Raw genomic sequence first — 13445 nt, 5'->3', positions numbered from 1 at the left:
GACTGTGTTTTGTCTGACTCCTCGCCCACGACCTGTCCAGTTTGGTAAGACCTGTCAGGAGTTGCCTCCCACCGGCATAGCTCTCAGGGTTCACTGAGGTAGGCCTAAACAAGCTCCCTTACCACGACAAGGTAACAGTCACAAGGGAGGATATATATATATATATATATATATATATATATATATATATATATATATATATATATATATATATATATATATATATATATATTGTTTTTTTTAAACTAACAGCCATTACATGTGTCAAATAAATACTAAGGGGTGGGGAAACAAAAAATAAGATGAATAAATTAGCACAGTTGTGGTGCTGATAAGCACAGTTGTGGTGCTGAACGGACAGTGCTCCAAAATTATGAGTAATGGCTAATACTGAATGGCAATAGCCACGGAACCATGACAAACGATACTAAGGAACTAAACTGAAAATGTGCTTCACTGTTAGATATGGCAGTGGAAGGCAGTGGAAGCAATGTTACAAAGTAACAACTGAAAATTACACAGTAATAGACTAGATAAAAAGTAAAACATGATGCGTCGATGTGACGAGGGGAAGCCGAGCCATAGGCCTCCACTTGAAAACACAGAGGACAACAGGGAATAACTCTGGCAAAATAAACATGCAAATAGGTTCTAGCAGGGGCAACTACATAGGCATGTGAAACTGAGTCCATATCTGAAGCAGTTACACCTTCCAGTACATGCCTTGGAGCACCCACATTTGGTCAACTCCCAACAACTCTCCGCAATAGGTGGAAGTGGAGTCCAGAAGACTTTCCACTTCTCGTCCTGTTCCACCCATCCCCAGTCAGATGGGCTCTGCATTTGTGGATGTCGCTTCAATGCCTGTCCCCACACGTATCCAGCCTCATAAGAAGCATGTTTGGCATGCTCTTTGAGTGCTGCTTGAGTTGGTGGGATCAAGTCATATTGTCTTTGCTTTCTGGCAAAGAGATCAAGCCTGGCCTCGTTCACAGTTGTGACATCGCTGGACCGGTCATACATTAGATCTTCTTGGCCTCTTGACATGGATATCTTTGGTATCTTCAGTGTCTTCAGCAGATGTAGATGCTCTCTTTTGGGCCCTTTCCAGCTCTGTGTTGTTGAACCTAAGTTTACAGCTTGAATTATATTTTGCTCTGTTTCTTGTCGATGTGCTTTCTATGCCATCACCTTCATCTAGTCGGGTTGGACTAAGTAAGATAGGCAGAGCATTGATCTTATGAAATAATGGAACATTTCTTGCAATGGTATCATAACCAGTACGATCGTGCTCTCTGTTGAATAAACTCGGCTGAATGAGTTTTTCCTTGGTGACCTGCTGACAAATTAAACATCTGTCCCAGTTAGTTTTCACAACTGTTATGATGGCTTCTGCCATGTCTGCAGCATAGGCAGAGGCCGAGGGTTTATCCTTTTACCACCTTTTACCAAGCACTTTGATGTATGGGATACAACTAAGTTCGTGCCTTAACCCTACACTTAGTTCGATCGTTCATCCAATGCCATTTAAATCCTGAGCGATCTGTACACCATCCGGTTAACTAAAACCCCATTAACCTTGGCTCGGCTCTCCCGTGCTGGCACAACCTGTCAATTCAGGTGCGGCTATCTAACTGTTTTGGGGTAAATTAGACAGCATTTGGGATACCAACTTTCAATTAGCTGACATTGAACCCCACTCTGAGTTTAACAGCAGTGATATATCACCAGTGTGCCCTGGTAGTGCAGATATTCACTCTTATCTAATCTATCTATGATCAACAAATCAACACAACTATATTGTGATGTGTTAAAAGTTGTTCTTTAGCATAATAATAATAATCGTATAATCGTCCTTAAAGAAAAAAAAACATAAATTTCTATGAGAAAATGTATCTTTTGAGGATCCAGGGGGCGGCCATCTTGAAAATAGAAATGTAAAGTGGCTGGGAGTGTTTTCTTGTCAAGCAACCCTTAGAGACTGCTCATGCCAAATTTAATGCTTGTATCACCAAATAAACCATTATATAACTTAATTGCTCCACTAAAGTGTTGGCCATCTTGAAAAATGGCCGCCATCTTGAAATTTCAAGTAGCTGTGGGTGGCCTATTGTCAAGTGACCCACAGAGACTGCTCATGCCAATGTTCATGCTTGTATCACCAAATAAACCATTATATAACTTAATTGCTCCACTAAAGTGTTGGCCATCTTGAAAAATGGCCGCCATCTTGAAATTTCAAGTAGCTGTGGGTGGCCTATTGTCAAGTGACCCACAGAGACTGCTCATGCCAATTTTCATGCTTGTATCACCAAATAAACCATCATATCACTTAACTGCCCACTAAGATGTCGGCCATCTTGAAAAATGGCCGCCATCTTTGATTTTCAAGTGGCTCGATTAAAAAAATCGATAAATGACCTCTAAAGATGATCTGTACCAAGTTTCACGCTTGTATCACCAAGTGAACGATTCTCCCAAAATATTGCTTTTAGCCGCTGCACTATAACCCATAAACGAACACAAACAAAGCTGATTCAGACAATATAGAACCAAACACAGTACTATTTTTTTAATTAATTTTTTTATGTCAACTTCCTGTTCATTTCGCTAGTTCTATTAGGAAGAAACCCCAGACTGGATCCGGTCCTTCAAATAGTAAAATGAACAGGAAGTTCACCTTTGGAGTTACATCATGGCAGGTAACTACACAACCCAAACCTCTACCAAAGTGGTCTTTCCCTTTAAGGTCATTTCAGACGGGAAGCGGCCGACGCGCCTGTAATTAATTTTCAGTTGAGGGGCGGTGAGGCAGGCGGGTGCAGTCCTGTGAAATTCTCACGCTCGTGCTCGTTTGTGCACACGCACGCGGGCGGCAAGAGCTGGATTGTGGTCAGCTTTGTTTTCCCCGCACCGCGCAGGAGGACAAAACAACAATGATCGTGTTGCGATCGGTATCACCCGCGCCACCGCTCCCCGTCTGTCACAACCTTTAGGCTTTTGGTATTCAGGCAGCGGCTCTGAGACACTTTGCTACACATGCAGTCTCAGTTTGCAATTTGTCCAATCTTGCAAAGTCTTTTTTATTAAGTGGACTCCATACTTACATAGAGAGAGAGAGAGAGAGAGAGAGAGAGAGAGAGAGAGAGAGAGAGAGAGAGAGAGAGAGAGAGAGAGAGAGAGAGAAGGAGAGAGAGAGAGAGAGAGAGAGAGAGAGAGAGAGAGAGACAGAGAGAGAGAGAGAGAGAGAGAGAGAGAGAAAATCACCTGAGATGAACTCCAGCAGTTCACTGAGGTAAGGGTCCCGTTGATTAATCATGTCAATCATTTTCAAACACGCCTTGTCTCCCTTGGTCTTCACCGTGTCGATGAGTAGCCGTGCTTTGTCTGTCCTGAGGTTTTGTCCTGTGACTGACTCCATTTCTCCATCATTGATCACATCATTCTGCAGAAGATCGTCCAGTAGAGATTTCAAGGTGGCCTCTGAGACTCTTTCAACGAAGTCTGATCTCACAGACTTCAGCTTCTCTTCTGCTTTGTCTTTTGGGATCTTTATCCGTGTCAGACTTGGTTGATCTGTGGAAACACCTTGAAGACAAGATGGAGGATGTATTTAATTATTAATGGTATATTAATAATAATAATAATAATAATAATAATAATAATAATAATAAGGGTAATAATAATAATAATAATAATAATAATAATAATAATAATAACAATAACTACAAAAGTGCAGTGCCTGGAGAAACTGTGTGGGCTCTAAGGCTGTCAACGAAAATTCCATTATTCAAATATTCCATTTTCAATATAAAAATAATGTAAGAACGTTAGACTAACTTGTGAGATTCTGGGCGCATGTAACCTTAAATGGCAGCTGGTCTCGCGAGATCACAGAGCCGTCAGTTTGAGAGGCAGACGGGAGAAGTCTCCCCACAAGGCTTTACTTCATCGTTCAACGGTGTCCCACATGAACGCGAACCGATCTACAAGTCCACAATGCGTCACTGATGCAATGTGTTGTGGGCTTGTAGATTAGCTGTGTTTGCCACGGGACACCGTCACACGACGAAGGATAAATCAGCTTGTGACAAAGGCATAATATTTTATCCTGCTTGACCTATGCATGTTGTTGTATTTGATGTATACAGTAACATGACATGTTGTACTGCTGTTTCTGGCATTAACTCGCTTTCCTTTTTCTTTGGGGGGGGGGGGTCTATTGGGCCGGTCTCTGGTCTAAATTATGGTAACTAGTCCATACCCGTGGGGGGATATGCACACATGATCTGGCAACCCGAGAGGCAGTTCGTCCCATAGCTCGCGGGGCCATCCCAAAGCTGGGCAGCCGTAACCATGGCGACATTCTTTTACACTAAAATGCTAATAAACAGCTGAGATTTGGTGAAATCGAAAAACGGGCTTCGCTGTTCCGTGCGCATGGTAATGGGCTGTGTGCATATTCAGATCAATTGCTCCAGCAACTGAGGAGAACCGGGCAGAAGAGATTTTGGTCTCACCACCACCCACCACAGAGGTTTCTAGAATTATAGGAGGATTGGACCGGTCGGGCCCAGTTCGGGCTTAACCTTATTCAGGCTGGGCCAGGCCGTGCTGGGCTTTAATTTTCAGGCTTGCTGAGAACTCTACCAGTAACTGGTATGGGGCGGCCATAGCTGAGTGGTTAGTGAGCCCGCCTAGGGAACCAGAGGCCCTGGTTGCCCCAGGTTCGATTCCAGGCTATCCCAGCATATGTGCCGATGATATGAAATTTGTCCCTGAGCAAGACTCTTAACCCCAATTGCTCACAGGTTCTCATTGGAAACAAGACCGCAAGGACTTTCATGAACGACCTGTTAAAAGGAATTATCCTTATCCTTATCCTTATAACTCCTTAATGACCCACTCCTTGTGTGTGAGAAGAGTGTTAAACAACAAGGCCTCTGCTGCTGCAATGGTGGTCACACTGCCAAGGACCCTCCTCATGCATTGTTGGCCCGTGTTCTCAGCTTGGACGTTGTCGGCCATTTCAGGATATAACCCTCTACTTGGCTTCCACATTCTTGATTTTACTGGCTAAAGTCCCTCAATTACTCCTCAAGAAATCCTGTTTGTCTTTAAGCAAGTCAAAGGATAACATACTGTAATAAATGGTAAGCAACAACAACATACCGTGTGAAGAGAATGGTCTTCTATCTGGACAAGAAAGCCTGGTGTTCCTTATTCTCGTTGGTTCAATTTGTCCTGTGGATGACATGAAGTGAAAGCCTTTACCGCAGTATTTACACACATGATTAATAATGTATTTAAATATTATTCTGAATAAATACCCTCTACTTATACAAAATTATTTTACTCATCAAAATAGTAGCTACAGTACAGTAAAAAAGCAGCACTGGGCACCAACGTCAGGGGGCACCAAACGACAGGGCGAAAGTGAAAGAAGACTCTACTATCAGGTAAAGAGCGCCAACATATTGAAACGACCAGGCTTTTTCGGCCCGGGCACCTAGGCTCTGGAATCCCTTGCCAGAGGCTCTAAGACTAGCTAGCTCAGTGTCTTCTTAAATAAAGTGCCCTTTGAGATGGAACAGAGGATAGAAACAGGGTGGTCTAATTTGCTTCTTTATTTGTGCAAAGGGGGCACTTTCACAAGCTTATTCTTGAGGGATGTGACACTGCCTGATGGACAAGTTGGTAATATGGGAAACAATGGGGGAAATGGTGACAGCTGTGTCTCTGAGGAACCTGGTGGGGATATTATCATGGCCGGTGACCTTGGATGGTTGCAGAGCGCTGAGTTTTTTTCTTTTCTTTCTGTGAACATAAGTCATCCTTTATACACCCAGGTTTTCGTAGAAAGATCAAACATGATGATCTCGTAAATTCAAATGCAATGAATTGTAGAATAAGGGATTTGGTCCCGGCATCGGAAGGAGAAACACGGCCCAGGAGAAACCCGGACAAAAGGTATGTGCAAATATAAACAGGAATGAAAAGTTCTCCAAAATTCTATTCAAATAAACAACTGTACCTTTAATACTCAGGTTAAGTGAGTATGTCCACACTGGCTTCTTCTTAGGGTCCTTAAGGTCCTGTAGCTCCAATGAGACGACTTTTGTATTGAGATCCATCATCACCTCAAATGTTGGATGATAATTTGGTCCATATGTCCATAGCTCCGAAGCCTGAAGACACATGACACTGTTTTACTATTGCATTGATGTATTACTGTAGTGTGCTAGCAGTGGTAGAAGTTGTACAGTAGTAGTTGAAGTATTTATTATTATTATTATTATTATTATTATTATTATTATTATTATTAAATAGAACGAGATGGAAACAGATGATCTGCAATGGCAACCCCGATGGGAATTAGCCGAACAAAGAATATTATTAATAACTAGAAAAAGTGCTCCTCGGAGCACAGGTCTCCGCCAGGTCAGGTGGCCTCCTGGCCTCCTGGTGGCGCTAAAATAGGCCAATGTGAAAAGGGTGCCATTTATTCTTAGGTCTTTCACGGCAATCAGACACTGCATTCATGATTTGAGGCATTTTGTTCCAAAAATGTGTTTTGCTAAATTAGACCTGCTGGTGGCGCTATAACAGGCCAATGTGAAAAGGGTGGCATTTCTTCCTCGGCCTAGTGGGAATGTGCGTGTCAAAATTCACGGAAATCGCAAGCTGCGTGCATAGTTTGAGGCTTTTTGTTCAAAACGGACCAATCCTGCAAACTTTGGAAGCCAACCATAGGCAATGAGGATGGAATATGGGAAATCGGACAGATTTGTGTTGATCACATGACTATAGAGATACTGTGTACCGATTTGCATGACGTTTGGATAAAATCTGTAGGAGTAATGTAAAAAAAAAAGGGTTTTGCACAAATCGGCCTCCTGGTGGCGCTATAACAGGCCCATGTGAAAAAATTGGGGCAGAGGTTCTGAATTGGCATCCAGGGAGTGTGTGTGCACAGTTTCGGAGCGACCGGGCCAACGGTGCCAGAGATTAGCTGCTAACACACAGACAGGACGGACGGACGGACAGACAGGGGCGAAAACATACTCTCTCGCCATGCCTTTCGGCCTGGCGGAGACAACAACAACAATAGTTGCAATTTGGGAAATTGTGGTTGCCCTGATGCAAATCCTGCTGGGAGAAATAGTGTTGAAGGCCATGCAACATGCGATTCAAATTGGGTGGTGATATGTTTTTTTCTTTTCTTTTATAGGCCCCTCCAACATTATCACATGTCTCCTGAGATCATATGTAACTCATTTGGTTGGGATTGGTTGAAAATAAATCTTGCTTCTGCAGCAAATGGTTAAATTTTTCTAGTGGCGCCCCTATGAGTCAAAGGGGAATTGCTTTTGGTGCAGCGTTGACTACACAACCCTCAACATGTGATTAAAATGTTGGGTTGTTTGGACGTTATGTTCATGATTTTTAGATATTTTTGTCCCACTAAATTTGGAAGCCAATTACGGCCAAACGGTATGGACTATCAAAGATCTGTATGATCACATGAGTCCAGAGATCAAATCTGTGTGTTTTGGAAATCTAGTCAGACAGAAATGAGCATGGGCCCATATGGGGAGTTGCGTTATCATCCAAGGAATTCTACTACCAGCGGTTCAAAGGTTATAAGCCAAAACATAAAGTTGGTTGTTATAGCACCACCATGAGGTCGACTGGTGTAATTATCTTGTCCTGCATAGGCCACTGGACTGTGAACCTCTCTATCAAGAGAGGTAACTTTATAGCCTTACGGTTTCCGAGAGAAAAACTACTTGAATGGGAGTTGTCACATGGGAACATTTTAATCACCAATACATTAATATCAACTAAACTATACAACGTATTGCTTAGCAAAATGTAAGCACATGATTACAGATGAAGCCGGTTGATTTGACATACGACATTACAGTATAAGTGTGTGTGTGCCAACACCACTGTGTGAGGAGTAGCATGCCAATGTTTTGGGGTAGCTCTAGAAATAACTACATTTTCCTATAGGGCATAGCAGTGGCGGCCATGTTCTGGTTCCACTTCAAAATAGTCAATGCATTTTTCCCATTGACGTTTCCAAAAATATTGATATCAATTATTTTAAGCTAGAATCAAGTCTTCCAGGGTCCTGGTGAATCATGACCATAAAACAAAAAAACTTTTTTGAAAACGGCAAAACAAAGGGTATTTACTAAATATAGTATATCATATAATTAAAGGCATACTAGGTAACGTTTTCAACAAAACTAAAGTTAAATTGTATATCTTTTGTGAGTGGCAAAAGTTTCACTACACCCACTCCATGAATTTCACCCCCGGAAGCCTTTTATTTATATATTTTCTATTGAACGTGGACTGGGGGGACTTTCCCGGGAAAATGACGTTCCTGGCCAACGTCATGACGTCGTGGCCGACGTCCTGGCCGATGTCATGACGTCGGCCAGGAAATACCGCAACGGTTTCCTGTTTGGCCAGGAACTACCGCGCTAATAACAAAAAGGAACCTCACGCTGATTTCAAGAGAATGTAGGATTGGAAGATCGAAAAAGAATAGAAAAAGAAAGCACAGCTCATGGTAACTAATGCTCCACTGGCTAAGAGAAACGATCCGTAGATAGTATAAAACAATTAAAATATCGCTTTTTGAAACGCTTCCGGCTTCCGGTGAAAACGAATGGAATTCTGGGTAATCGAGGACTACGGAAATTGTATGCAGTGACGGTAGTGACCAGCAGAGGTTGCTAAAAATCGTTATTTGTGATTCTGCATTGTACAACTTTAAATATAAAATAAAATAAAAATCACAGAAAAAAAAATTTTATGGTCATGATTCACCAGGACCCTGGATGGCTTTATTCTAGGATTAAATGAATTGATATAAATATTTTTGGAAATGTCAATGGGAAAAAAGCATTGACTATTTTGAAGTGGAACCAGAAAATGGCCACCACTGCTATGCCCTATCGACAATTGTTGATTGTCAATAGGCAACCACACTAATAAAAATAGAAAATTCTCCGAAAAAGGTCTCCGCCAGGCCGGGCTACCTACCCAGGGCCAGCTAATTTTAGCCAATCATAATGGAATATGACAAATCTGACTGATACATCTTGATCACCTGTCCTCAGAGATATTGTGAGTTTTGGACCACATTTGGTGGAAAACCTAATCTGGCACAAATGGCCGGGGGAGTTGTGTCATGATGGAATGCAGACAGGGGCGTAAAAAGAAAAGAAAATGGGATTGTACGACCTACAGTTCAAGAGTTATAGACCAAAACATGAAGTGAGCTGTTATAGCGCCACCATGAGGGCAATTTGAATAATGTGGGGTGGTGGTTCTTCCTTGGCTTACTGTGAGTGAGCATTCAAAGTTTCACGGCAATCGGATGTTGCGTTCATAATTTGAGGCATTTCGTGCAAAACAGGCTCCTCCCACAAACTTTGAAAGCCCATTGTAGACAGAATGCAATGTGATAAATCTGACTGATACATCTTCATCAAGTGACCACAAATGTGTTCCGATTACAACATTGGTAGGACTTGTACCAAAAAGTGTGTTTTGAATAAAATTAAAGCGGAAAAGCTAAACTCAAGTTGTAATTTTACCATCATTCTAAACTCAAGTTGTAATTTTATATGTGGCCCGATCTGGCAAAGGCTAAAGGTCCGTCCGTACACATTGTGAGCATTTGTTTTTTTGTTATTCATTTGCATTCATTTAAAAAGCTGTTTGTGTTATGAATACATTACACTGAACAGTATTATAACTAGTGTATTATGAGTACATTACACTGAACACTATTATAACTAGTGTTATGAGTACATTACACTGAACACTATTATAACTTGTGTGTTATGAGTACATTACACTGAACACTATTAGTACTAGTGTATTATGAGTACAATACACTGAACACTATTATTACTAGTGTATTATGAGTACATTACACTGAACACTATTATTACTAGTGTATTATGAGTACATTACACTGAACACTATTATAACTAGTGTATTATGAGTACAATACACTGAACACTATTATTACTAGTGTATTATGAGTACATTACACTGAACACTATTATAAATAGTGTGTTGTGAGGACATTACACTGAACACTATAATAACTAGTGTATTATGAGTACATTACACTGAACACTATTATAACTAGTGTGTTATGAGTACATTACACTGAACACTATTATAACTAGTTTGTTGTGAGTACATTACACTGAACACTATAATAACTAGTGTAGTATGAGTACATTACACTGAACACTATTATAACTAGTGTGTTGTGAGTACATTACACTGAACACTATTATAAGGAGGCAACAAAGTGACAATTAGTTTTCGAAACGAGCATCACCAAAATAAAAGTTGAATTAACACATTTTCATATTGTTGTGTCACTCCTGGTGTGTAATGACCTTAAGTCTTTAAAATATTTAGATTTTTTTTTCAATTCATAAGAAAGCAGAGAATCATAGCAAAATATATATTTGTTAAAGAGGTGGTGCCATGGTTTTGCACTTTTTCTGTTTTTCATGTGTCTATGATTTGATAGAATGGTTGATAGAACTTCATTTAGCCCCCTGGTGGTGTTTTATGGTGTTTTATGTCTTCTCTGACTATTTTGAGTTTCTACCTGGAGGCTGAAACCTTGAGGGTCAAACGTGCCAATAGAAAAACAGCCCTTTAGTGACATAGTAAAAATATACCCTCCCCTCATTATCATAACACAACAGGTGTGGGCATGAGGAGGAGGAGGGACTAGGACAGGTGGGTGGTGCTAAGGTGGTGGAGGAGGTGCTAAGGTGAGAACCAGGTATACTTAATGAACTGGAGGCGTGTCCACATAAAAACATAATTGTAACAATTTCTGTACACTTTTTTGAAAAAAATCTTCCTCTTAGTATAACCGTAATACCTGATGATTATGTTTTAGGGGGGGAAACATCACTGAAAATCACGGCACCCCGTCTTTAAGATTGAGAAGAAAAGAAAGAAAAAGAAGAATCAAATATTGAGTAAATAGTTTTGTAACTGCTGTACAACCTGTTTTGATCATATTATGATCAAACCAGGTTATACAGTAGGTTTAGTGTGTGATACCTTAGGTTGAACGCCATGTGGAGGACAGTGCAGACTGTAGACTGTCTTTGGAGCGAGACGACAGTTTGCCGGAGAGTCAATGTATTTATCTTCTTTGTTGTAGAACTTTGACTTCACCTACAAGAACACCAAGACAACTTGACCAGCTGGTTCACTCATAATGTCTGGTACATGGGCAGATTTTACAGGCTACTGTACAGTATGCAGGCTTTGTTGCCATCAATAGGGTCATTTTGTCCTCCTACTACATTATAAACTTTGGTCTTTCATTTTTGTCAACTACAGACTATCCTCTGGTTGTCTTTTCTAAATGTGAATCTATTTCATGTTTTACCTGCAGAGTCTGACTCAACACATTCTCTGCCAGGTATTAATTCATTCATTAATCCGCCACCGCCAGCATTTTTGTATTATTTTGAAGATCCACAGAGAGCCATGGAAGCTACGATGTGGACACGGATGTAAACAAAGGCTGTCTGGGGGGAGGGGGAGGGTCTCGTCTATCATCCATTCTGTTGTAATCGACAGTTGAATATGGCTTGTTTTAAAAAAAATAAGAAATCCGAGCTAATGTGTTTTTCTACATCTCATAACATGGGAGTGGATGGAGTGACTATTTTTGGGATGACGTCATTTCTGCTTCTATGATTCTCACGCAGTCAAGGGATCATTCATAGGTTGGGGAAGAGCGCCCTCTCGCGTATATTTCGTATATAGTTATATAGTTTTTTTTTTAAATGACGTAGATCTACGTCAATAGCAGGGAATGTGTTAATCTCCTCCGCCAGTCATCAAATGATTGGCTTAGGAATGCGACAAAAACTAAAGAATCTCCATGAACTCAAGGTTTCATATGGTGTGTAATTGATAATAATAAGTAATGTTTTGGGTGAATTACCTTTAAATAGATTCAAACCCTCTGAGATGCCATAGTTACTTAACAGAACATACTTTACCTCTTCAATAGACACGTTGCCTGGCAGCAGAAATACTTTCATCTGAAGTCTGTCGCTTGGTGGTCGAAGGAACAGCAGAACTTGACAATAGGTCAGTCTAGGTTTAAGTAGTTTGGAAATGCTCTTCCGAATGCTCTTCCACACGAGCCCAAACTTGCCCAAAAACGACAGATGGGTCACATCTACAACCACGTGAGTCTTGGTCACTTCCACTGGTTCTAAGAAGTTCACCTTCCCGTCATCAGAGATGTGGGCCACAGAAAGGTCATCACCTGTGAAAATATGTTTTATTTTGCAGATTATTTAATATGCGTGAAAATCAGACACAACACAATATGTTCCGTGTGCCTACAGAGTTTAACGTGACACAGAGGGCATTTGAAAGTCTTGTGTCTTATTTTCACATCCTATACTTAGTTTAACCCATTAAGACCTGAGGCCGATTCTACAAATACCTTCTAAATCAGTAGTTATCAAACTTATTCGTGCCAAGGACCCCCAAAATTATATGTTTTGGCAGCGGACCCCCCATCTGAAAATGTTTTGTAACAGGGAACCCCAGAAGAGAAGATTTATGTAAAAAACAATTCCAATTTTGTTTTAAATAGCATATATACGAGCTCATGGCTTGTATTTTTTGAAAACTACTGTTCTAATGTTCTAAATCCTAAGAGTTATCTGCAAAAAATAAATAAATTATATAGCTAAAATCTAAAATGACAAAAATGCTTCCCCGGGTTTAATGGGTTAAATATCAGCAACGTTCCCTTTTAAACATCATAGATTTAGGGGCGGCCATAGCTGAGTGGTTAGTGAGCCCGCCTAGGGAGCCAGAGGCCCTGGTTGCCCCAGGTACGATTCCAGGCCACGCCAGCATATGTGTCGATGAAATGAAATTTGTCCCTGAGCAAAACTCTTAACCCCTAATTGCTCACAGGCCCTCATTGAAAACAAGCCCGCAAGGACTTTCATGAACGTCCTGTTAAAACGAATTATCCAATTTTACGGTAAACCTCGAAAAAAGAAAAGAAAAGAAACAACACACAACTGTCTCTTTAACAGTCGCATGACGGCATAAAGTCCGCCTACCACACAAACAGACTTTGCTTAGGCTACACAACATTTCAATCCCACTCACACCTCACAGGTATACTACGCTTCATTTGGCTTATAGACAGAAAACTAAATCTAATATAGAACTCAGAATGTGTGTCTGGGAGGAAAATATTCCCAGAAACCTGGCCAGTGGCAATCCACGTTGTTAAATACCCACAGTTCAGTCGCTTTTACTTTGGAAATACCCTATTCAGTAACACTTTACTTAAAGGTCACGTCTATAATGCATTATAATCACATTTACAACGC

The 13445-nt window shown here is 40.8% G+C and overlaps 1 protein-coding gene across 1 annotated transcript in view; it reads right to left on the bottom strand.

Annotated features, from left to right (window-relative positions):
* Nucleotides 1-13445, bottom strand: part of LOC308081608 (uncharacterized protein) — a gene marked incomplete at both ends in the record, with an annotated part of 146000 nt that overhangs the window by 2102 nt on the left and 130453 nt on the right. Inside the window, 5 exons of the mRNA XM_080457969.1 lie at nt 3268-3588; nt 5173-5244; nt 6035-6188; nt 11125-11241; nt 12081-12352. Coding sequence (XP_080314095.1) covers nt 3268-3588; nt 5173-5244; nt 6035-6188; nt 11125-11241; nt 12081-12352 — 936 coding nt within the window. The remainder of the gene's footprint in view (nt 1-3267; nt 3589-5172; nt 5245-6034; nt 6189-11124; nt 11242-12080; nt 12353-13445) is intronic.

Source organism: Gymnoscopelus braueri (genome assembly GCF_963280865.1).
Source record: "Gymnoscopelus braueri genome assembly, contig: SCAFFOLD_51, whole genome shotgun sequence".
NCBI lineage: Eukaryota > Metazoa > Chordata > Actinopteri > Myctophiformes > Myctophidae > Gymnoscopelus > Gymnoscopelus braueri.
This window is presented reverse-complemented; position numbering and strand designations above follow the sequence as displayed.